Genomic DNA, 25,234 nt, shown 5'->3' on the forward strand with positions numbered 1-25,234 from the left:
ATGTAACTGGCCTAAAGAAAGGCAACAGGAAGCTGAAAGGACGATAAGAAGACTGGAGAGTACAGGGTCCATCTATAAGGAATGACCACTACTCAGGGGCCAGAACTTCTGTCTTCAGAAACGTGGACCCACTATTGCTAGAGTTTCCAGCTTGAAATCTGAAACTTTATTGAAAACGTCTGATAATTAACACAGAGTGGTCCCTCAAAAAAAAAAAAAAAAAAAAAAAAAAGTCCATGGCCAGATATAGCTGTAAGCATCCAATTTTTCAACCTCTGGCAAAGATATATTTACCAAAATGCTCCCCACGGCAGTTAAGTATAGCAAGGTTGAAAACATTCTAAAATCCCAGCAATAAAAGATTGGTTGAATGAAATGCTGTTAAAACAATGTTATACACACACACACACACACACACACACACACACACACACACTGATATGGAATCAACTCCAAAATAGATAATTAAATGGGAAAATGTTAGGTCCAAAAGAGGGCCTGTACTATGCTCCCATTTGATATAAAGTCGGGGTAGGGGCAATAGGAACAATGTAAGGTAGAAATAGAAAGGGAGGGGATACTTAACTATGTTCAGAATAGCTCTGGAAGTTTACAAAAGAATTTGGTAGTCATGGTTGCCTTTGGGGAGGAAGCTGGAAATCTGCGATGAGAAGAGAACCTTACTTTTCACCAAACATCCTATTATAATGTTACAATTTTTCCCCAAGTACATGTATTACTTTTAGCTTTCAAAAAGTTAATAGACTTTTGGGGATTCCCTGGTGGTGCAGTGCTTAAGAATCCGCCTGCCAATGCAGGGGACACGGGTTCGAGCCCTGGTCCGGGAAGATCCCACATGCCGCGGAGCAACTAAGCCTGTGCGCCACAACTACTGAGCCTGTGCTCTAGAGCTCGTGAGCCACAACCACTGAGCCCACGTGCCACAACTACTGAAGCCCACACACCTAGAGCCCATGCTCTGTAACAAGAGAACCCACCACAATGAGAAGTCCACACACCACAACGAAGAGTAGCCCCCACTCGCCGCAACTAGAGAAAAAGCTCACACACAGCAACAAAAACCCAACGCAGCCAAAAAAAAAAGATTAAAAAAAAAAAAGTTAATAGACTTTTGAGAAACAACAATAGCAAAACAGCAAGGTGCTGTGCATGTGACTTAGAAAAGCCAGGAAGGGGAAATGGGCTGTCCATGGTTAAAACTGGGGAAGGAGGTCGGTGAATTTTCTCCCTAATTTCTTTGTTTCTCTTTGTGTTTTCCCCCTTGAACCCCTTCTCATTATCTCTCCTTATTTGTGGTTTGTTTGTCAACATCTGTTTCTCTTTCACCTCACAATCCCCCTGTCCCCACATCGCCCTCTCCTCCTCGAAAAGGAAGGGCTGATGAGTAAATGAAAATGGAGTATGATTGGGAAAAAAACATTAAAACGGCCCCCAAATCCAGGACACTGGAAAACAGGCCTTGGTCTTGGATTTTCTAATAAAATTAGAAGCTAGCTCTAATATATTTATTTTAAGCATTGATTTCATATAACTCACCCCAGGGACAAGTGGTAGATGCAATCCAGCCAACTAAAAACACTCCTTCCCTGTTCAAGCCCCACACTCAATCCCTAAGCCCTGTGGGTTCCACCTCAGAAACATCTCTCAAGTCCACTCCTTCCTCTAGACCCATCTAGAGCCTCATTTCCTGCTTTCAGGCTCCTGTATGGTATCTCAGGCTCAGGAATTCCTGAACTTTCATCCCACGCCTTTTTACAACCCTGTGCCTCTGCAAAACTGCTTCTTCTGCCTGAAATCCACTGGGTTAAGAGCATAGACACAGGAGCCACACTGCCTGAGTTCGAATCCTGACTGAAGTTTTCTTCTTCCACAAAATGGAAGCAGAGTACCTACCTCATAGAGTTGCTGGGAAGATTAACACAAGTTATAAATGTACAGCACTTAGTGCCTGGCACATGATAAATGCTTGGTGTTAGCTGATGTTATTTACCAACTAGGAACCTCCTACGCATCCTGAGGCCCAGCCAGGACCTCACTCATTTCCCACTGGCACTGTCACTCCTTCCTTTGCTCCCCCGCTGCTTGATCCCTGTCTCTGTTGTGGTCCCTTTTACTGTATTATAATAACCTATTCACATATCTATCTGCTCCCTTAGCTCTTGCAGGCCATGAAGAGCAGGGACTGTCTTATTCATCTTTGTACCTCAACACCAGGAACACAATATTTCCTCAATAATCCTTTTCCAGGGAATTAATCTAGCTGCATTGGGATACCTGTGATTCCCAAACATGCTATGGAGCTTTAGACCCTGTACCTAAGCACATGCCTTTCCCAGCCCTTCTCTGCCATCCACTTGGTAGATCTATTCTTTCATTTTTTTGTGTACTCATGTTTCTCCACTCACGGCCCTAGAGGTAAAATGTCACTTTTCCTGTGAAGTCATCTTTGACTCCTCCTTCACTTCCCAGTTATTTCTACGTTTATATCTCTCTGGCATTTTATACCATCTGTATTAATTAGTTCTCCTAGATGTCTTTTTCCTCTACTCAACAGATCTTTGAGAACCCAATGTGTAATACCATGTATGGCATTTGGTAAACTAGTGGCCCTCAGTTCTAGCTGTACATCAGAATCACCCACAGTGTTTTAAAAATCCTGATTTGCAGGGCCCCATCCTTTAAAAATCCTGATTTGCTGGGCCCCATCCTTATCAAGAGTCTTTCAGGCAAAGCCCTAAATCACTCTCTGATAGCTGATGGGCAGCCAGGGTTGAGAATCTTGGTAGCAGATATGAAAACTTATGCTAAAGACCTATATCTATTCATCAAATGGAAGACAGTAAAGATTCATTCCACTAAGCCTGAACCAATTCTGAAGGATCCTCCCACTAGAGACATATAAGGACAGTATGCTGTCTTCCTGATGACGCTCTGGTTCCTTACCAAAAAACTGACACACTTTAAAGGGTCCGTGGAAGGCGAAAGTAGTAGAATGTGCTAGACCCACCCACGGTAATGGCACAGGTGATCAGAGACCAGGAGAAACAGCTTTATTTGGACTGAGAGTTGGAGAGTGAGAGGAGGACCTGAGATAGCATACTGAGCTAAGGGGTAGAGATCAGTTTCCAAAATGGCAAGCAGAGCTCATCAGCCAAATGGACTCCACTTCCCAGCAGCCTTGCAGTGAGTTCAGTCAATGAAAGGCCTGCTGGGAAACGTTTATTTGCCACTAAATCATCCAAGCATGCCACAATTACAAGAAAGGTACAGGTCGTTTTTTCCTTTCCATAATTAAATTTCCACAGCATCTCCCCAATCATGAGTATTACAAAAGAAAGTAAAAAAAATCACATTTTACAGATCTTAGACTTGTCTTCAGCATTTAGCTCAAATCTCACCATCTTCAAAAACTAGTTCTACTGTAAAATTCACCAGCTAAAAGTTCTATCCAAGCAGTGGGAAGACGGCCTTTGCTAGCCCATGGCAATTCTTTTCCCATTTTCCCTAGCCAGTTAGGGTTGAACAGCAGAGTGAGGCTTAGATTGCAGGGGTGGCGGGGGGAGGGACACAAGGGCTAATTTCCCCCAGTACAAGATGGCATCTGAAGCTTGATGGGAGAGCAGAACTGGAGAGACTTGAGGGAAGGGTCCAGGCCCTGTATTCAGTCAGAGTCACTGCTGGAAGAGGAGGAGGAGGAGGAGGAATGCTGCAAGGGGAAAGGGGAAAGGAGATATCATCAGATCCAAATGAACTTTGATCACTCCATGGGACATTCTTTGGTGCCCTACACCTCCACCCAAGTGCCCTTTGCTTTCTAAGAAGGTCAGGAGTCTTGAACCAGACTGTCCCTTAAACAGCAAAAGCAAGGATTTCCTTCAGCAGTGAGCATACAGGAATGGATGAAACCATCCTAAATCACTGCACAGAATTTACTGCATTTGGAGCAAATTTCCAATTTTCTTTACCTAAGCCAATGCCTAGGCAAGGAATAAATTATAGGCACAAGCATAGTATAGTGCAGGGAAACAGCTGCTACCTTATAATAATGATTAGCTGCATGGACATTCCTAGTGGCTATGAGTCTAAGAAAAGTGAGTAGAATCAGCTGCTGTGTGTGCATCTGTCTCTACGTTTTCCTAAGCCCCAATTGGGAGAAAGTGAGGAAGGCGGGAGAGAAAGCTGGGAGAGTCCTAGTCAAGGTTCTTTACATGCATAGTCCCATCAACAACTGTCATAAAAAACATTTTTGAGTCTCTCCATTCAATCTCACCTTTCCTTCTCCTCAAACTTCTACCAAAGATCCAGAACTAGGATTAGCACCCAAAGCCATAAGGCAAATAAACACTAGGCAGAAAAATGTAAATTAAGGCCTCCTCAAGATCGAGGTTGGTTCAACCCTTCCAGAGTTGTCCTGAGAGCTACTTTTACCCTTGCTAATTAACACTCCTCTGGAATGCTGCAAGGGGAAAGGGGAAAGGAGATATCATCAGACCCAGATGAACTTTGATCACTCCATGGGACATTCTTTGGTGCCCTACATCTCCATCCAAGTGCCCTTTGCTTTCTAAGAAGGTCAGGAGTCTTGAACCAGACTGTCCCTTAAACAGCAAAAGCAAGGATTTCCTTCAGCAGTGAGCATACAGGATACTTAGCCTTGGGGCTGAGCATGAAACTCAGGGTTTTATTTGAGGCTGAGAGTCACTGACGGCTCTTGTCCTGTTTCCCTGCCAGACAGTAGGACAATAAGGCCCATGTAATTAACACAACACCCTGAGAATACTGAAGGAGAGAAAGAAACTCCAGGAACTAGGGCCAGATTATTATTTGTTAATTATTATATAAGACTTTGCTTTGTCAAAGGACTGACTCTATTACTTGACATTTGACCACCTCAGTGGGTGTGTCCAACCTGCTAAAACAAACGTAGGGTGGGGAGGGGTGGAGTTCAGGGAAGAGAAAGGCAAATTAGAAAAAAAAAAAAAAAAAGGCTTTTGATTCTGATATCCATTCTAAGGCTCAGCCTAGCCCCTCCCAGATAGAAGGCCTAATTAGCCTAATAATTCTTTTGAAGATTATCAGATTCTTCCCAGTGGGAATCCTTTACACAATCGCTGCCCCATGTCCTCAGACTTTGAATCCTCCTTCCTTGCCCACCCACTGCCTCTCTAGTCCCCCTGAGGGGACACCCCTTACTAGCTAGGATCCAGAGGGCACTGACCTTGCCATGTTTGTGGTGTTTCTGCTTCTTTTTATGAGCTTTTTTCATTTTCTTTTGCATCTTCTTGTCAATCACCATTCCTGGTCCTACCATGCCAGGAGCCAATGGATTCACAGGACACATGCCAGGGGCAGGTGGTGGGTATGGAGGGGGGTAGGGACCTGAGGGTTGGCATCCTGGATACCCTGGTTGTGGCACAGGATGACAGGGCCCACCAGGGGGAAAGGCTGGATTCCCCTGGGGTGCTCCTGGGGGAGTGGGAAAGGGGCCTGGAGGAAAGGTAGGGGTGGCAGGTGGTGGATGGGCAGGATTGCAACCTCCAGGGTACCCGACGTTAGGGGGGTGTGGATATGGCCCTGGCTGCCCTGGTGGAAGAAGCAAAGAATCAATTAAGATTAGAACTGCCCAGAACCTCTGACAACAAACAACAAAAAGAAGAGGATTTCGTTTCTCACTCAATAGCTAAAGGCAAACGGAAAGGTGAGGAAAGAAAATGGAGGGTAGGGGAGACAAACTTACGTAAGAGAGAGAAAAGGTAACGTCCCTGGCAGGGCGGGGGAGAAAGGGAGACAGTGAACTCTAGGGAAAGATGAGAGCATCGGTCAGCTATGGACTAAGGACTTTGCTTTTGCGGGTTAGGGGAGAGGTGGACGAGAAACTGACACAGAAACCTCCTGTTGTGGCCCTTCTGAAAAGGGGTTGGAGCAAGAAAAGAGATCCCCCAAACACCTACCGGCATTGGGATTCCACATGTTCAGGTATTTCCTCCAGCCTGGGAAGAAACAAATGAAGGCAATAAGCTGACGGCCCAGAAATGGGTAGGGGTTTTAGAGACCAAGCTCAACTCCAACGCCTCCCGCTCCGCAACAGTCTCTCAGAGAACTACCACGACCTCCACAGAAGAAATGTTTCTTTCCACCCGTTCCTTCGCCCCCAACACCTATTCTATTCTTAGTTCCCTAACCACAGGAACCTAGCTCCCAGGGCCCCTCCACCTTCCACTAGCTCTGGCCGCGGCTGGAGGTTTCTAAGTCCTCCGGAGAGGGGCAGACTCCGCGAATCTCGCTATCCCCATCACTCATCTGCCTTTCCGAGACCGAGTCCGGAAGACTTTAGCCACCCATAAGCTGCGAAGGGATCTTAAACAACTTAACTGCTCCCGGAGAAGAGTGACGGGGGACAGGACCCCCACCCCAGGCTAAGAGAAGGACCTGCCTTGAGGCGAAAGGAGGTAGGCGGCTCAGGAAAGATCCTCAAACGCTTACATAGCTAGACATACCCCCTCCCACATTAAAAAAAGGCAAATAGAGATCCTGGCTCCCAGCTGCGAAGGGACCCCCTCACCCAGGAATGGAAAAAGAAGGAAACTGAGTAATCCAGGCGTCCCGTCACCTCTACACCACTGCTTGCGCGGACTCCTCCTTTCAGCCTCCACTCTCACTTCCTGGTCACCCTCCCACCTTAAGCTTCAGCATCCGCCTCTGCTACCGCCTGATTGGTACTATGTGGTCATTCGGCGTTACGATTGGAGAACATAGTCGTCAATCACTCTAGGCTAGAAGGCAGCGGTAGGGGAGGAGCCAGGCGCTTCAGGACGCGGCGGTACAGTGGAGCGGGCGGGCCGGAAATCCCTGGGGGCGGGGCTAGGAGAAATGGGCTAGGAGAGGGCGGGGCCCGTTTCTGGGCGAAGTCCTTGAGTGCCTAGGGAAAGCTCAACCCTTGACCTCTGAGCCCTTAGTCCAGTGGGTGCCACACCTTGTAATGTGAATATACTGTGATAAGCGGTATACAGACACATACATATATATATATATATAGCGCTTAAGGAAGGGCGGAGAGCTGCTAAATCTCACCCCAAGCCTCAATACTGCCGCCTCTCTCTTAGTCCCCATAGGAAATAAGGAAACATTCTTGGGGAAAATACAGAGATTTCTAATCTCTCCTAGGATTCTCTATCTCAATTGCATAGCTCTGCCATCTGTCAAATTGCATCAACCAGAAACCAAAAAGTTCAGCCTGATGGCTCTCTCTTTCCTTCACCTTTCCCCCGCATTTCCTTCCAACTTCAGGAAGGGTCCGTTTTGTTTCCCAAATAAATCTGGAATCCCTACACTTCTCTCCATCTTCTCTGCTCCCAGCCTACCATCATCTCTCAACTGGATTGCAGCAATGGCCTCTATTTTTTTAATAACACAATTAACAAGCTTGATTTAATGAATATATATAGAACCATACACCCAAAATTTAAAAATACTTATCCTTCTTAAGCATACATAAAACATTTTAAAAAATTGGTCTCAACTAATATAATTCAAATTTCAGAGAATTGTGTATTACATACTGTATTCTTTGACGGCAACGTAAAATATAAATACAAATGAAACCGAGCAGGACCCTGTGGGGCCCTCAAGGGTACAAAAGCCTTTCCATGTCCCCTTTTCTAGTTTGTAGGAAAAAGGGTTTAGCCTCCTAGACCTTCCCTGATTTCCAAAGGGAAGATTCAAACAGTTGCTAATTAGGGAAGGGAGGGAATGCAGAAACAAAGGATGAACAGTCAAAAATCAATAGCGCATCAATAAAGCAGGGTCCTGGTTTCTCCTGAAGGTGAGACAGGCTGGGACCTGGGACCCTTTGCTGCAGTGCTGCAGTTTTTGCACCTGGACACACCTCTCCTCGAGCAACAAAATACAAAGAGACTGTACGGGACTAAAAATTATGTGCATGCACAGTTGGGGCAAATTCTGGACGAAAGATACAAAGACCAAAAACCCAACTGCCACTTTTGAAGAGCCTGCAGCAAAAGCAGGGTACTGTGCATGCCCCCGGCACACACCACCACTTAAGGGGTGGGCAAACCACCTAAGCCACTCCTCCAACCCGACCACTGGACACACCCCTACGCTCACCCCATATAAGGAACAAGGCTCACCACCCACCCCTCAGGGAGCGAGCCAGCGAGGGAACTTGTACGTTTTTGCTCCTCCCTGCTGTAGCAGGGGCCCCAGTAAAGCCTTGCCTGAATTTCTCATCTGACCTCTGATCAATTTCTATTGATTAGGGAGGCCAAGGAACCCTCGTCTGTAACAAAGGGATATACATAACAATGTATTTTTGAGTTATTCTGTGAAAACTAAGACCCCCACCCAGTTGGAGGATGGTAAATTCCAGCTGAGCGCAAGATTCCTGGAATACCATCTCAGTTACCTCACCACCAACCAATTAGAAGAAAGTCACATGTCCTGCAGGCCTTGCTCCAAATTTTGCCTATAAAAACTCCTCCCCAAAAACCATTAAAAAATTTGGGTTTTTTGAGCACAAACCACTGGTTCTCCTTGCTCGGTCCTGCAATAAACCTTTCTCTGCTCCAAACTCCAATGTTCTGGTTTGGCCTCACTGTGCGTCGGGCACATGAGCTTGTGTGCATTCGGCAGCACAAACATACATTTGGAAGTTAAAAAAAAACAGTCTTCCAAATAACTCTGGGTCAAAGTATAACACACGATGGAAATTAAATACTTTGAACTCAACCGTAATGAAAACATTACATCCCAAATTTGTGAGCTACAAAAAATATGAAGATAAATTTTATACTGAGTTTGTCACCCTGAACTAAAATTTTTGATAGATTTTTAAATTTTTTAGATATTTATTTATTTATTTGGCTGTGCTGGGTCTTAGTTGCAGCGCACGGGATCTTCGTTGTAGCATGTGGGATCTTTAGTTCCGGCATGTGAGCTCTTAGTTGCAGCATGTAGACTCTTAGTTGAGATATGTGGGATCTAGTTTCCTGACCAGGGAACGAACCCAGGCCCTCTGAACTGAGAGTGCAGAGTCAACCACTGGACCACCAGGGAAGTCCCAATTTTTAATTTTTTAATTAAAATATTTTTGTTATATATATTTTATTGAAATACAGTTGACATACAATATTATGTTTTACATAACCATAGTACATATTGATATATTTTTATATCAGGTTTGTGCTAAATATTTGAGATGAATTGGGACTGACACTTTTTTTGTTTTTGTTTTTAACGCAATTTATATCTGAGTTATTTCTTCCTTGTAAGATCATTGAGTTTGAAAGAAATTATTGATGTGTCTATATGGGCATGATGCCTCTCAGAATTTAAATATTTAAAACCATTTCTTTTTTAAAGCAGCTTTATTGAAATATAGTTCATATACCATACAATTCACCCATTTAAAGGGTACAGTTCAATAGTTTTTAGCATATTCTGAGCTTGTGCAATCATTGCCATTATTTAATTTTAGAACATTTTTTGTCCCCCTTAAAATAATTCCACACCCCATTAGTAGTGAATCCTCATTCCTCTCCCTACCTCTCCCCCATTCCACCCAAGCCCTTAGCAACCACTAATCAATTTATAAATGCTCCTATTTTAAATATTTTATACAAATGGAAAATTGTATAACATGTGGCCTATCGTGACTGGCTTCTTTCACTTTGCATAATATTTCAAGGTTCATCCATGTTGTAGTATGAATCAGTAGTTCATTCTTTTTTATGAAGGAAATACTGAATAATATGCCACTGTTTGGATATACCACATTTAGTTTATCCATTCATCAGCTGATGGACATTTGAATTGTTTTTACGCTTTGCCTATTATATATATCACTGCTATGAACATTCATGTACAAGTTTGTGCATAACCATATGTTTTTTTTATTATCAGCATAGAAATGTATTTGAATTCAAAATTATATGGTTATATTTAGAATAATGTAATAATTATCTAAAACACGTATCATCCTTGGCTCTGAAACAGTTCTAAAGATGTCATTCTTTTGAAGTCAAAAAACATGTAGGAAGAATGTACAAGGAGGACTTCCCTGGTGGCGCAGTGGTTAAGAATCCACCGGCCAATGCTAGGGGACACGGTGTCGAGCCCTGGTCCGGGAAGATCCCACATGCGGCAGAGCAACTAAGCCCATGCACCACAACTACTGAGCCTGTGCTCTAGAGCCCGCGAGCCACAACTACTGAGCCCACAAGCCACAGCTACTGAAGCCCGTGCGCCTAGAGCCCGAGCTCCGCAACAAGAGAAGCCAAAGCAATGAGAAGCCCGGGCGCCGCGATGAAGAGTAGCTCCCACTCACCGCAACTAGAGAAAGCCCGCGCAGCAACGAAAAATCAACACAGCCAAAAATAAATAAATAAATAAAATTATTTTTTTAAAAAAAGAACGTACAAGGAAACAAAAATATAAAAAACAAGTTTGCTGAGTATTGGGAGTTGTTACAAGAGGGACACACCAAGATAAATGTAACAGAGTCCAAATTATATAACATGCAGCAAGGCGTTCTCTTGCTTTATCAACTCCTAGAAAATAAATTAGTAACCTCAGTAATGCAAGAATACCACCACTTGGTTAAAAGGACAAACTTTCTGAGGGACACAGGTAGTAATTCACTGTACTTCCCCTTTCTATAAGTCCTTTCTTCACACCAGTTTCTTTTCGTTCCCCTAAAATATGTTTTATCGTGTTAAAAAAAAATGTGGTTTTATTTGTAAATTGGAGTAAATAATATCCTGATTGAAATATGCAACTATTTAGTTAAAGATGCTCAGGGATCAAATTTTTGAAAAAGGTCAGTCAGCTAGTTAGCAGGGACCATCAGTAGCAAACAGAAAAAAAATTTTCAGGTATTATATGTTTGCTAAATAGATTAAAAAAAAAGAATAAGCAGTTAAAAATGGGTGAAAAATCCCAGGGTTTACTGTGACCAAGACAATCAAAAGCAGACAGACCCATTTACTTGTGGAGCAAGCTATAAGGAGGTTCCAAGATAGACTCTGGTTCCCAACAGAGTCCACCGCCAAAGGGCAAACTCAGAATGTCTCCTCCTCTCATAGAAACTGGAACACAGATGAGCAGGCTTCCTCTGAGTAGCCCTTCACATACATCATCCTGTAGATCTGATGGGCTTGACTGCCCAGAAGGATTGGGCTCTTCGTGCTAACCGCAGAGGCTTGTTCTAATCCCAGATCCTTAGTCATGAGTGTTGTTCTGAATCCACCCTGATACTTATTAGGCAAGGGAACTCCATCAATCATGCCAGGTATGGGATTATAAGTATCACTTGACCAAAGCTGTCCTGAGCTCACATATAGGATTTTAGCCAATGGTTTTGGGTCAAGCCCCAACCTGATTCCCAGATTCATAGCATCAGCAGTTCCAATCATACCATACCAACAGCGTGTTGTAGCCGATCCTCACAGCCTGCCCAGTCCCAAGGGCTCCACAATGCACCACATTGGAGCCCTTGTACCCCAGCAACTCTTGGGCAGCAGCAAATTCATCTGTGACTCCTCCCACCAGAAACATTAGGTTCCCAGACTGAGCAGCTCCCACACCACCAGAAACAGGGGCATCCATGCAAATTGCTCCCATTTTCTCAACATCTTTGGCCAATTCTTTCGAAACTGTAGGATCAATAGTACTAGAGTCTATTAATAGTGAGCCTTTCTTCACTTTTTTTGGAACTCCATTTGCTCCAGAATAAGCTTCTATTGCATTGATACTGGTGGGCAACATGGAAATAATTCCGTCAGCTTTTTTGGCTACATCTGCTGGGGAAGACACTACCAGTATACCTGCATCGAGAAATTCTTTGCATGCATCAGGGAACACATCATAAATAACAAGCGGATAGCCATGTTTCATGAAATTTTTTTGCCATTGGATGCCCCATTTGCCTAGTCCAGTGAATCCAGCTGGAATCTTAGAAGCCATTGACCTAGAACACACCACTGCAAGGCTGGCCCTTGCCAGCGGCTCCAGTAGGGAGGCCCGAGGCCCTCCACAGAGCTGTAAGGTGGCTGCCTTGCTGCCCCGGCTCACCCACTGACTGTGAGGGTGCGTGGGGACGCGTGCAACCACCATATGTTTTCAATTCTGTTGGGTATTTACTTAAGAGAGGAATTGCTAGGTAATACGGTAACTGTATGTTTAACTTTTTTGAGGAACTGCCAGACTACTTTCCAAAATAGCCACACCATTTTATATCCTCACCAGCAACGTATAAGTGTTCCAGTTACCCCACATCTGCACCAGCACTTGTTGCTGTCTGTCTTTATTAATATAGCCATGCTAGTGGGTATGAAGTGGTGTCTCATTAAATGTCCGGTCAGCATCCACTCGGACCCTCTTCTAATTCATCCTCCAACCTCAGAAATTGTTTTCTAAAGCCAACTGTGACATCACCCTACTGCTTAAGATTCTTCAATGGCTTTGCATTATCCTTAAGACAACGGTGGAAAGTATTTTTACATGTATGTATTCATTTTTGTTGAATAGGTAATATGTTCACATGCTTTGAAAACCAAAAAAGACCAAGAAGTATAAAGTGAAAAGTCTCCCTCCCACTCTTGTTCTCCTTTACCCAGCCTCCCCCAACCCACATAGCCCACACAACCACATAACTGGTTTCTTATATATATTTCCACAGTTTCTTCATTACAATCAAGCAAATACTGATATAAATTTATATCCCCTCTTTTAAGTATACAAACAGCAAACTATGCAGAGTTTAATTTGCAACTTTTCCCCCCGCTTAATATATCTTGGAGATGTTTCCATACCAGCCAGCACAGTGTGTCTTCAGTCTTTTTCACAACCCCATTTGATTCTTTTGTATGATGTACCATAATCAATTTAACCAGTCAATAGATATTTGTGTTATTTTCAATCTTCTGCTACTAAAAACAATACTGCAACAAATAACCTGACAAATATGTCATTTTACATATTTTTACTTTTTTATAGGTATTGATGAATTACCCTCCATAGAGGTTATATTTATTTACATTCTCACCAGCAATATATGAGTGTCTGTTTCCTCCAACTTGTCCAACAAAAAAATACTCAAAATCTTATTACTGCAATGTCTGCAGTGGTCTGGCCCTGCAACCTTGCTGGTCTCCTCTCATACCACTCACCCCTGGCTTTCTGCGCTTCAGCCCCTAGGCTTCTTTCATCCCTCCAGAAGATCTTGGTTCCATTTGCAGGAGGGCCTTTGCACTTGCTGCTCCTGCAACCTGGAATGCTCTCCCCATCTCTCTCCACTTTGCCTAATTAAATCCTGCTCATTCATCAGCTCTCAGCTCCAGGATCACTTCTTCAGGGAAGCCTCCTTGACACCCTAGTCAGGTAAAACTCCTTTGTTGTAGCCCCTAGTAGAACCTTGTCTTTCCTTTAGCACACCTATCTCAGTTTATAATTATACATGAATCAGTAATTACTTAATGTTAGCTTCCTACATTAGACTGTAAGCTTCTTGAAAGTAAGGACACTTAACAGTTCACACAGTGCCTGGTACATAGGATGGTATGAATGAATACACTGTTAAATAAATAACTACATGAATGAATGAATGAATGAACAAATGGACAAAGAGGAATAGAGCATGGTGGTTCTGGAGTTAGTCAGAGAGACCTGGATTCAAATCCTGACTTTGACACTTATTGTGTGACCTTGAATAAGTTATTTAACCTCAATTCACTCATTTGTAAAACAGTGGCAATGGTACCTACCTCATAGGGTTGTGATGAGATGATCGTGTATCTGTCACATAATAAGTACTTACTATATGCTACCATGTATTACTATCATGATTCTGGTTAATATTAAGAACTTTTACAGTTAGACTAGGATGATTTTAACCTCCCTTCAGGACCCTCATAGGTTGCCAATACCCTCCATACCTCTCTTCACCTACCTGCTTGTTGGGAAATTCTTCCTCAGATTTAAACTCAGATTTTTTTTTTTTTTTTTCCCACGCCAAGCAGCTTGTGGGATCTTAGTTCCCTGACCAGGGATCGAACCCGTGACCCCTGCTGTGGAAGTGCAGAGTCCTAACCACTTGACCGCCAGGGAATTCCCTAAATGCAGATTATTTAAAAAGCATTTAAATAATGCTTGTAAAGCTCATTTCTCTGATTCATTAAATCATTAATGATTTACCATGCTTCTGTCATTCATTCATTCAACAAATATTTCTCAAGCTATCCAGGTACTGTTCTAAGCACTAGGGATAGAGTGGAAACACAGAGAAAAAATCCTTGCCTTCATGGAGGTAATAACTTGGTGGGAGAGGCAGAATATAAATAAATATATAATAAAATGTCAGATAGTGATGTGTACTATGTAGAAAAATTGATTGAAATAAGGGGAGGAGCTGTGGTGCCAGTATTTACAGATCCTTGTAAGCCATGGGGAAGAGTTTAGATTTTATTCTAAGTGTGAATGGAAGCTTCTGGAGGGTTATGAGCAGAGGAATGACATGATCTGATTTTCATTTTTAAAAAGTCATTCTGTAAACCAATGTTCATAGAAGCATTATTCATAACAGCCCAAAGATGGAAACAACCCAAATGTCCATCAACAGATGAATGGATAAACAAAATGTGGTATATGCATACAATGGAATAGTATTCAGCCCTAAAAAGGAAGGAGAATCTGACACATGCTACACTATGGATGAACCTTGAAGATATTATGCTAAGTGAATTAAGCCAGGCACAAAAAGACAAATGCTGTATGATTCCACTTATATGAAGTGCCTAGAGTAGTCAAATTCATAGAGACAGAAAGTAATTAGCAGGGACTGCAGGCAGTGGGGAATGGAGATTTATTGTTTAATAGGCACAGAATTTAAGTTTAGAAAGATGAAAAAGTTCTGGAGGACGATGATCACAGTTGCACAACAGTGTGAATGTACTTAATGTCACTGTACTGTATGCTTAAAAATGGTTAGAATGGTAAAATAATAATAATAGTAATTATTATTATTATTCTGGCTACTGTGTGGTGAAAGAACAAAATAGGGAGAAATGGTTAAAGTGGAAGCAGAGAACCCACTTAGGAGGCTACTACTGTACTCCAAAGAAGGAATGGTGGTGGCTTGGATGGAAGTTGTAGAGATGATCAGGAGGGGTCAGACTCTGGGTATTTTTTTTTTTTAATCGAAGTATAGTTGATTTACCAGTTATTTTTTTTCTAAGGTAGAGCTTAGCAGATTTGGACTGGAGGTAGAGGTGAAAGAAACAGAGAAATCAAGGATGAACCCAAGAATATTGAGCAACTGGGAAATAATTGTGTCATTTACTGAAATAAGACGGGGGAGGAGCAGATGTGAGTACTGTTGGACAAAGTTAAGTTTAGGATGGCTATCAGATATCCAAGTGGAAGTGTTAAGAAGGCAGTTGGATTTGGCAGTCTGGCGCTCAGGGAGAGGTCTTGTCTGAAGAGAAAAAAATCGAGAGTTATCAAGGTATCGAAAGGAGCCAGTAAGCCCGAAAGAGAAAAACAAATATCGTATATTAATGCATATATGTGGAATCTTGAAAAATGGTACAGATGAACCTATTTGCAGGGCAGGAATAGAGACGCAGACATAGAGAACGGACATGTGGACACGGCAGGGAAAGGAGAGGGTGGGACAAATTAGGAGATTAGGATTGACATATATACACTACCATGCGTAAAATAGCTAGTGGGAACATGCTATAAAGCACAGGAAGCTCAGCTCAGTGCTCTGTGATGACCTAGATGGGTGGGATGGGGGGTGTGGGAGGGAGGTCCAAGAGGGAGGGGATATAGGTATACATAAAGCTGATTCACTTCGTTGTACAGCAGAAACTAACACAACGTTGTAAAGCAATTATACTCCAATAAAAATAAATAAATAAATAAACAAATAAAGGAGCCAGATAGGGACTTCCCTGGGGTCCAGTGTTTAAGAATCCATCTTCCAGTGCAGGGGAACAGGTTCAATCCCTGGTCGGGGAACTAAGAACCCACATGCTGCGGGGCAACTAAGCCCGCATGCCACAACTACTGAGCCCGTGCGCCACAACTACAGAGCCTGAATGCTCTGGAGCCCATGCACTCTGGAGCCCATGTGCCACAACTACAGAGCCTGTGCGCCACAACTAGAGAGCCCGTGTGCCGCAACTACTGAGCCCGAGCACTCTGGAGCCCACATGCCACAACTAGAGGGAAGCCCTCGCACCGCAACAAAGAGCCCGTGTGCCACAACTAAGACCCAGCGCAGCCAAAAATAAATAAATAAATATTTTTAACAAAGAAAAATTTTTAAAAATTCAAGGAGCCAGATAAGCTCAGCCAGGGAGCAGGGGTAGCCAGAGTAGAAAAGAGGGCCCAGCCCGTGGCCTCAAGCCTGCCAATATTTAGAAACTGGCAAGAGAAGAGGAATGAGCAAAGGATACAGATTTTCCCCTTCTTCAGTGAGGAAGTGGAAAATCAGAGGAAAGTGTGAAGAAAAGATTCAAGGAGGAAGCTATCAAATGTTCATATGCTGCTGATAAATTTTGTAGGATGCAGACTGAGAAATGGCCATTGGATTTTGCAAGAATAGTGAACTTTTTTTAAATAAATTTATTTATTCATTCATTTATTTATTTATTTTGGCTGCGTTGGGTCTTCGTTGCTGCGCGTGGGCTTTCTCTAGTTGCCGTGATCGGGGCCTACTCTTCGTTGCGGTGCATGGACTTCTCACTGCGGTGGCTTATCCTGTTGTGGAGCACAGGCTCTAGGTGTGTGGGCTTCAGTAGCTGCGGCATGCAGGCTCAGTAGTTGTGACTTGTGGGCTTAGTTGCCCCGCGGCATGTGGGATCTTCCCAGAGCAGGGCTCGAACCCATGTCCCCTGCATTGGCAGGTGGATTCTTAACCACTGCGCCACCAGGGAAGTCCCAAGAATAGTGAACTTTTTTTTTTTTTTAATTTATTTATTTTTGGCTGCATTGGGTCTTTGTTGCTGCATGCAGTCTTTCTCTAGCTGCGGTGAGAGGGGGCTACTCTTCGTTGTGGTGCGCGGGCCTCTCACTGTGGTGTCCTCTCTCGTTTTGGAGAACAGGCTCTAGGTGCACAGGCTTCAGTAGTTGGGGCGCACGGGCCCAGCTGCCCCATGGCATGTGGCATCTTCCCGGACCAGGGCTCGAACCCGTGTCCCCTGCATTAGCAGGCAGATTCTCAGCCACTGCACCACCAGGGAAGCCCGTGAACTTTTTAAGAGTGGTTTTAATTACATTCTAGGGATGAAATTTTGCCTGCAACGAATTGAGGAGAGAACGAAATGTGAGAAGGTGGAGGCAGTAAATAAAAGCAATTCTTCCAAGGAGTGTTGGTAAACAAGAAGCAGAGAAATGGAGCAGTAATCATAAGAGAATGGGCGAAAAAAAAAAAGAGGATGGGCAGTCTGGGAGGGGCTTTTTAAGATGGGAGAGTTTAAACCATGTTTGTAAACTGATGTGAATAATCCAGTAGAGAGAAAAAATGCTGTTGCTGGAGAAAGAAGGGATAACTGAAGGAGCAAAGTTCCTAAGTGACCAGGAAAAGAGGGGTTCAAGTTTACATGAGGAGACATTGACCCTAGATAGGACAGTTCACTTGGTACAGTGTAGTGGTTGAGAGAATGACCTCTTGTTACATGAAAACTGGGTTCACCTCTTGGTAGGTGTCAAGCCAAAAGACACAACCAAGCCAAAGAAGAAGGAAGAAGAAGGAAGGATTTATTGCTTGCAGCAAGTAAGGAGAACACTGGGACTCTGTCCCAAAGCAGTGTTTCCCTGAACAGCAAAATTGGGGAATTTTTAAGCTAAGGGTACATGCATATTCATGAAGGGGCTCGAGCAGAGGAAAATTCAGCATAGAAGTGGGGCAAAGGTTGACAGGGTCCAAGCTTTAGTTGATTGAAGTCACGAGTGTCAGAAAAAGTGACCATCATCATTCCATTCTCCACCTTGGTGGGAGCCTGCAGAACTTATCAGATTGTTATGTATACCCCTTGAGGAGGAATTAGGACTCTGCTTTATCCCTGAACTATTGCTTCTTGACAGCTTTTCCTTTGTTCCTGCATTCCCTCACTTCCCTTAAGATCTTTTTTTTTTTTTTTGTCTGCGTTGGGTCTTTGTTGGTGCGCGTGGGCTTTCTCTGGTTGCGGCGAGCAGGGGCTACTCTTCGTTGACGTGTGGTGGTTTCTCTTCGTTGCAGAGCACGGGCTCTAGGCGCATGGGCTTCAGTAGTTGTGGTGCACGGGCTAAAGAGTTGTGGCTCGCAGGCTCAGTAGTTGTGGCGCACAGGCTTTGTTGCTCTGCGGCATGTGGGATCTTCCCGGACGAGGGATTGAACCCCTATCCCCCACATTGGCAGGTGGATTCTTAACCCCTGTGCCACCAGGGAAGTCCTCTTTGCAGTTTCTTACTGCACCACGTAACAGTACAGCTTACTGGGCCAGGAATGCCCTACTGCTCCAGCACTCCTGGAAAACTCCTGGTCTTCAAGACACATCTCAAGCATCCTGTGCTCTGTGAGGCCTCCCCATTCAAGCCTCAGGAGAGGATACTGCCCCAGGACACTGTATGGGTGGCCAACAAAATGAGCTGTGGGTCTTGGAGCAGTTTCAGAGCAGCAATTTCATCTTTCTCATCCTTTTCCCAGTGCCAGTATGAGATCCCACCAAATAAAGGCTTATGAAAGAGAAGGAAAAGGAGAGAGACAGAAGGAGTGCAGGATCACTGGAAGGGAGGAAGGCCTCAGGACCAGGACGTAGAGTCAGGAAAGCTGACTTTATCTCTTTCCTGTGCACACCACCCGCCCCAGTCACTGGTCAGAAGCAGTGGATTGGATACCCACGGAAGGATCCATCCAAGCATTTGGCAAGTAGGAAAGGCCGTGGCGAGGCAGAGCAGACAGGCATCTGATCACCGTATTTATGTTTCCATGTACACCGACTCTACATAAACTGCATATTTACACATGAGAACTGGTACGGGCGGGTTGAGGATTTCTGGAACAAGGGCCTTGCTGAACACTGAAGTGGCAGACACTCAGCTGAGGCCTACGAGGGAGAATGGCAGGGCGGAGGCGTGGAGAGACGGTCTTCTGGGCAGAGAGGTGGGCAGCCATGTGGACAGCCCTGTGGGAAGGGGTGGGCCTCCTGAGGATGGACCAGGGAAGCCAGGCGTTGCTGTACACACTCAGCTGTCAGCCGTGCTTCTGGGTCTGCATCCCAGCAGTCCTCCAGGAGCTCTCTCAGGCCACCAGGGTCCTGGGAAGAATGACCAGGAGGCAGGCTTTACCCCAGGATCCTGAGTGGCCCCATGAGTGGCCCCAGGGTTAAAAGGTATCTATCATGGCCCCGTTCTCAACACGCTTCTTCTGATCCTTCCTGGAGCCTTCTTCCTCCCCTTCACTGAAATCCAGCCCTTTGCATCTTGTTCCCTATGAGACAGGTTCTCTCCAAAGAGTCCACCTTTTCCTCTGAGGAGCTAATTCAGGTTAATTAATGGCTTACCGTGCTGATGGGAAATTACTCTCTTTCCTCTCAGGCAATCAGGGTCTTCTGCAAACAATGCCTGGGCCTTTGTTATCTAACCCAACAGACACTTGTGCAGTGGAAACTTCAGATCAGGTAGCAGAGGAATGGGCTTCCTGTTAGGAAACTATTTTCCTCAGAAACCCTGAAATTTCACTATTAGGCCACTGTTTTAACCCTTCATACTTAGTTCTGGCTTTTATTGGGTCATGGCAGAAACACAGATGTGTAGGACAGAATGAGGAATTATTGGATTAAATGTTGGGCTCCAGTGTACTAGGAGAGGAGCCATCTTGGGGGCAGAGCTCAGGGCAGAAGCAAAGCCAAGGAGGGCTTCCTGGAGGAAGGAACTGAGGAACAGGGCAAACTGATGATGGAGAGAAGAGGGACGGACAAGGCAAGACTGAGCAAGAAGAAGGTGTGTGTCTCAGGAGTGGGCTGTGTGAGACTTAACGGTGGAAGGGGATGAACTGAGGTTCAGAGCACGTTTGCCCAGCTCCAGCTGAACAAGAGCCAGGAGGGTGGGAGATGAGAGGGGATAGGAGTAGGTGGGCTGGTCCTGGTGGACAAGTCCTTGAAGCCCGTGCCAGGACTCTCCAGGTCCCCAGCCCACCAGCCTGTGGCCTCTTACTGTGGCAAAGCAGCCCCAGGTGGATGGGATGTGAGGGCGCCTTCTCTCCTCCACCGCCAAGGTCCACAGCTCACAGGTGGTAGGGGTGCTACCCAGTTCTGCCTCATAGGCCAGTTGGAAGGGTGGTGGTCTGCTGTCTGGGAAAAGGCACATGGGGCTAGGTGTCAGCTAGCCCGTGGGGGTGACTTCTTGCGGAACGGTCACGAGGGAGAAGGGAAGAGCCTCCTGGGTCAGGAGGTAGGTGGGTCTGGAATGGGTAGGTGGGGCATGGGGGGAGTGAGGCCACTGTTACACCCATCCTTACCGGGACGCAAATCTGGGCAGCGGCTCATGATCTCCCACAGGAGCAGAGCCAGAGAGTAAACATCAGCTCGCCGGAGGGCCGTGCCCCAGTCCTGTAGGTCCAGAGTCTTGTCCAAGAGCTCCGGTGCCATGTACCTCTGGGTGCCCGCCTAGACAGCAAGGCATGGAGGGCCAACAGTCATCACCACGGCAATCTTCACCACACAGTGGTCCATGCAACAAACCCCCCAACTAGACTCAGCAACATCCCATGTGCTATAGGTGCTGCTGCACTGTTGTCACATCTTCATCAGCACCACCACCAGCATCCTGGGCCTCACCCTTATCCAGAGTACTGACCTCCATGATGGCAGCTGGGCCTCGGGGTTGAGTAGGAGCCCAGGTTGGGGGCTGGGCAAGGCCAGGGAGCACCAGGGCGAGGCCCAGGTCTCCAATGGCGCATGACCCATCGTCCCGAATGAGCACGTTCTGGCTGCTCAGATCCCGGTGGGCGATACCTGGTTTATATTGGCCTGTGGGAGAAGCCAGGTTGAAGGGACATGGGTCTTCTTCCTTTCTCTTTTTGACCCAATCCTTCCCCTCCAAGCTAAGGGAAAATCAGAAACAGTGGTGTGGCTCCTGACTCCCACGGCTTCCTGCCCCCAGCTCACCCACCATCCTGCCAACGTTCCTCATGGAGAAACGCCAGGCCCTGTGCCAGGGACAGTGCCATCCGCAGGGAACTTCCCCAGTCACTGGTGTGCTGGGCCAAGTAGTGGCACAGGGAGCCCTGGGGAGAAGCAGAGAGAAGAGAGGGACACACAAAGCTGGAGGTGGCTGATCCACCCCAGGGAGCAGAGATCAATTGATCCCCCTGCATCTCCCAGCAGACTTACACGCCGACACACCCAGGGCAAGGCAGCAGGCAGTGCGAGTGAGGACGTGCATCAGTTGGATTGACACGAAAAACAGTAGCTCTAGTTCAAGTGTCCCGAGCACTTACTGCGTGCCAGGCCTCCTGTAGCCCTCACTACAACCCGGGGAGGTAGGTACTCCTGTCACTCCTGTTTTACAGATGAGGAGCTTGCTGGAAATCCCTGGGTGAGAGAGTAGCAGAGCTTGACCCTCAGCAGTCTGACTCCAGCATCACTCACCTTTAGCCACCTCATACTGCCTCACAGGACTTGGGGTAAAGACAGAAACAGAAGAGGCAGAGCAGGTTAGGTGGGGCACCCTCGCGAACCACCTGGCCTGAGGTGTCACCCTGTAGCAGAGTGCGGATGGGGAGAGCCGTTGGGTAGGAGAGCAGCTGGCAGGGAGCAACTGGGAATTGGAGGGAAAGGGGCAATAGAGTCCCTCATTCTGCAAACATTATTGAGCACTTTCAGTGTGCCAGGAAAGGGAAACAAACAAACAAAACTAAAAAAGCAATGATTTTTGAGCTGGGCAGTGAGGTACATTGGTCAAAAAAGGGACTTTCCAGAATTCAAGATTTCAGAGGTGAGGGAACTACAGGTGCTGATAAAGTCCCACGTCCTTAGCAGGCCCACAAGGCCAGTGTGGTCTGGCCCCTGCCTACCGATTCCTCTTCATCCTTTTTGCTCATGATCCTCCTTATTTTTCTCTTATAGTACCTTTTCTTTTTTTTTTTAATATTTATTTATTTAGTTGCACTGGGTCTTAGTTGCGGCAGGTGGGCTCGGCAGGTGGGCTCCTTTAGTTGCATTTCACGGGCTCCTTAGCTGCGGCACGGGACTTCTTACTTGTGGTATGAAAACTCTTATTTGCAGCATGCATATGGGATCTAGTTCCCTAGCCAGGGATCGAACCCAGGACCCCTGCATTGGGAGGGCAGAGTCTTACCCACTAAGCCACCAGGGAAGTCCCTCTTGTAGTACCTTTTCTTTCAGCACTTAACGCGCTTGACATTTTACACTTCTTTTTGTGTTTGCTTGATCCATTTCTGCTTCCCTACTACTCTATAAAATCTGGAAAGGCAGGGACTGGGTGTGTTTTTCCTAGCACAGGAAGTGTGACATATAGTTCATAAACATTAGTTGAATGCCTGGAGGTAATTCTTTAACAATGGTTTTCCTTGAGGTTGGGAATATGAATTGCTTTGATTTCTCCCTTTTTTTGTCAGTGTAAGTCAAAAATGTTAGCAAGTACTGCTTATAATAATAAAAGGTAAAAACAATACAAATCATTTTTAATGTTCTACAGAAAAGGAAATCTAAAGAATAAGAATAAAGCAAAATAATAAGCGTGGACAGGGTCTCGCTGCCATCCAGCACCCACGCGCCGACGTCTTCCCACACACAGGCAAACACACACATATGCGTTCCTCAGCACTCACCTTGGGGTGTAGTTCCAGTACCAGCAGGGGCCCACAGGGCAGGGGACCAGGGCTGCCCCTGCTGGCGGTGATCAAGCGGACAATGTGGTCATGCCGTAGGCCCGGCAGCCCGTACAATGCTCTCTCAGCTTGGAACTGGGCCACAGCCCTCAGGGGGAAGGCCTTGATGGCAACCAGCTTGCCTTGCAGCCGCCCGGCCCACACCACTGCGTGACCTCCTTCCCGGATTACCTGGTGAGGACATGGTGCTGGGTGTGGGCCCCAGCTAGGAGCAGAGCCAGGCTTCCTCCCCAGCACACCCTCCGAGAGCACCCAGAGGAGCCCGCCGCCCACCCTCCCCGGGCACCTGGGAGAAGCACAGCTCGGGCAGCTCAGGCAGCTCGGCACTCCAGTCCCTGCCTGAGTGTGGCTCCGGCTCCGGCCCTGGCCCTGGCTCTGGCCCACCATGCGCCCGGCAGCCTTTCCGTTGTAGCAGGGCTGAGGCAGAGAAGAGCCTTAGGGCCGGGGTGCACGGGTATGGAGACTGGGAAGGGGGCTTTGTGGGAAGTGATGGGGGTCAGGGGAGCCTGGAGAGGGGTCAGAGCGCTGGGACAGTGTGTTGGGGTCACAAGGGAGGGGTGGGGCAGATTAGTACCCAAGATGATGTTGCTCAGCAGCAGCAGGAGGAGGAGCAGCCCCAGCAGCACCAGTGCCATCCAGATGGACTCGCCTGCACGTTAAAGCAGGAATGCAGGCTGGATGAGCCCTGCCCCAAATCGTGCTCTCTGCTCCTCTCCCGCTCCGAAGAGAAGTTGCTTCTCCACCCGCCCCCACCCTGGTCACAAGCCCCCTTATCTCCCAGTCACCAGGGCAACCAACTTCTCAAGGCCAGGAGGAGGGAAGCTTGGGACGGGGGGTAGGGTGAGAATTGGCCCTGGTTCTACCTCTCATTCTAACCTGGGTTCCAGCCCCCACCTGGCTCCGGCATCCTGGGTGGCTACCTGGGATGGCCTTGGGGCCCTGGGAACCAGGTGTCCCAGGGCTCCCCAGACGAGGCAGATGGCTGTAATTGGCATTGCAGAAGTCAGTGCCACAGGAGCAGGTGAAGAGAGTAAAGCTGGGACTAGGATGGGCTCGGGGGCTCGGGTCACAGTGGGGGGACTCACAGCCTGGCTCATCACTGTCTCGGCATCCTGATGGGATGGGATTGGGAGAAGAGGAGAGAAAGGGGGCGAGAGAGAGAGAGAAAGAGTGTACGAGTGAGCATAACGGGGTCTGGGAACACGGAGGGGGTCCCTTCTCTATCAGAGGCGTCCCTTCCATCTCTTATGGGCTTTTCTTTCCCTCCACACATTCCCTTTCTACTCCTCTTCTCAGCTGCCACCCCCCACCCAGGATGTGCCTCTCTCTCCCACTGGCTATCGCCTGCCATGTGCTGTGCCATTCACCTTGCATCTCCACCTGTGCCTGGTCTTGGGTCAGGTTCCAGATCCCAAAGCAGCAGCGGCTGTAGAGGCAGCGGATAACCCTGGGGGGCCCTGGTCCTGCATCTAGCAGCTTCCCCAGATTCTTGGTGCTTCCCCGCACTCCAGGGGCCTCAAAGAACACACAGGTCCGCCTGCCTGGGGGTGCTGCGGCCCAGGGTAAGGAGAGGGGAGGGTTCAAGATGACAGTGAATGCAGGGGCAAAAACAGCAGCCAAAGAGAGACAAAACATGTTTTATATCCCAGGGCCAGCCTGGTAAAGCCACAGGAGGAAACAGGGTCAGCAGAGGCCTGGAACCTGACCCCCACCAAGGGGACCCATAGCTGTACCCATCACCTTCACTTGCCCACCCCATCACCACTCTTCCAAAGGGGTGGCTGCTGCTTCAAGTGCCCCCTCCCTTAATGGGTGGGTGGAAGGACCCTGCTCCTCCCTGTAGACACTTACCTTGCACAGCTGTGGGAAGCAGCGCCCAAAGCCCCAGAATCCCCAGCATCATGCAGTGGAAGGGGGGGAGCATGAGCCAACACAGCTGCCCCTGGCCAGAGCTTCCTTCAGATGCAGGGCACCGTGGGGCTTGTGATCCTTCAGTCCCCAACTCCGCCCCCTCCCTCTTCCCAGTCTCTGTGGGGGAGACGGCTGCTGAGGGGGAGAGGATGGGTGTGGGGAGAAGCAGGGAGAGAGAGGGAGGAGCAGAGAACCAATCTCGTGTCTTCCTCTCTTCAGCCACCTCCTCTTTTCTCTGTAAAGTGAGAGGAGGGGGCCTTAGTGGTCCCGCTGAGAGCCCAGCAATGCCTAATTTCAAACCTCTGCCCTTTGCTGACCCTAGGACAAAATGCTGGATCCTGTCAGCCCTTCCCAGGCTGGAAACCAAAGAGAGGTCAAGTGCTCAGAGCC

The 25,234-nt window shown here is 46.9% G+C and overlaps 2 protein-coding genes and 1 pseudogene across 6 annotated transcripts; all 3 read right to left on the reverse strand.

Annotated features, from left to right (window-relative positions):
- Positions 1–3,049: 3,049 nt before the first annotated feature.
- PRR13 (proline rich 13) lies at positions 3,050–6,722 on the reverse strand. 3 transcript variants are annotated; one of them, XM_082422397.1, is made up of 4 exons: positions 6,584–6,722; positions 5,973–6,011; positions 5,240–5,604; positions 3,050–3,727 (listed from the first exon to the last, which is right to left on the reverse strand). In XM_082422397.1, exons 2-4 carry the CDS (start codon positions 5,989–5,991, stop codon positions 3,683–3,685), a joined length of 429 nt encoding a protein of 142 aa, XP_082278523.1. In that variant the 5' UTR covers positions 5,992–6,011; positions 6,584–6,722; the 3' UTR covers positions 3,050–3,682. The 3 variants fall into 3 exon arrangements, with proteins under 3 accessions (XP_082278523.1, XP_082278524.1, XP_082278525.1); XM_082422398.1 differs by having other exon boundaries at positions 6,632–6,721; XM_082422399.1 differs by lacking the exon at positions 6,584–6,722 and adding an exon at positions 6,455–6,572.
- Positions 6,723–7,041: 319 nt separating this feature from the next.
- On the reverse strand, positions 7,042–16,102 carry LOC309641808 (3-hydroxyisobutyrate dehydrogenase, mitochondrial pseudogene; annotated as a pseudogene). The gene has a single exon. The product of its transcript is annotated as a 3-hydroxyisobutyrate dehydrogenase, mitochondrial pseudogene (transcript).
- Positions 16,103–19,043: 2,941 nt separating this feature from the next.
- AMHR2 (anti-Mullerian hormone receptor type 2) lies at positions 19,044–24,851 on the reverse strand (the record flags this gene model as incomplete). 2 transcript variants are annotated; one of them, XM_082422304.1, is made up of 11 exons in its annotated part: positions 24,785–24,851; positions 24,301–24,483; positions 23,854–24,045; positions 23,508–23,582; positions 23,220–23,350; positions 22,874–23,104; positions 21,193–21,307; positions 20,878–21,050; positions 20,540–20,687; positions 20,236–20,372; positions 19,044–19,337 (listed from the first exon to the last, which is right to left on the reverse strand). In XM_082422304.1, the coding sequence occupies exons 1-11, from the start codon at positions 24,834–24,836 to the stop codon at positions 19,128–19,130; spliced, it is 1,647 nt and encodes a 548-aa protein (XP_082278430.1). In that variant the 5' UTR covers positions 24,837–24,851. The 2 variants fall into 2 exon arrangements, with proteins under 2 accessions (XP_082278430.1, XP_082278431.1); XM_082422305.1 differs by lacking the exons at positions 19,044–19,337; positions 24,785–24,851 and having other exon boundaries at positions 20,232–20,368; positions 24,301–24,674.
- Between the last annotated feature and the right edge of the window lie 383 nt (positions 24,852–25,234).

This window comes from Balaenoptera physalus (genome assembly GCF_965194825.1).
Source record: "Balaenoptera physalus genome assembly, chromosome: 13".
Lineage (NCBI taxonomy): Eukaryota > Metazoa > Chordata > Mammalia > Artiodactyla > Balaenopteridae > Balaenoptera > Balaenoptera physalus.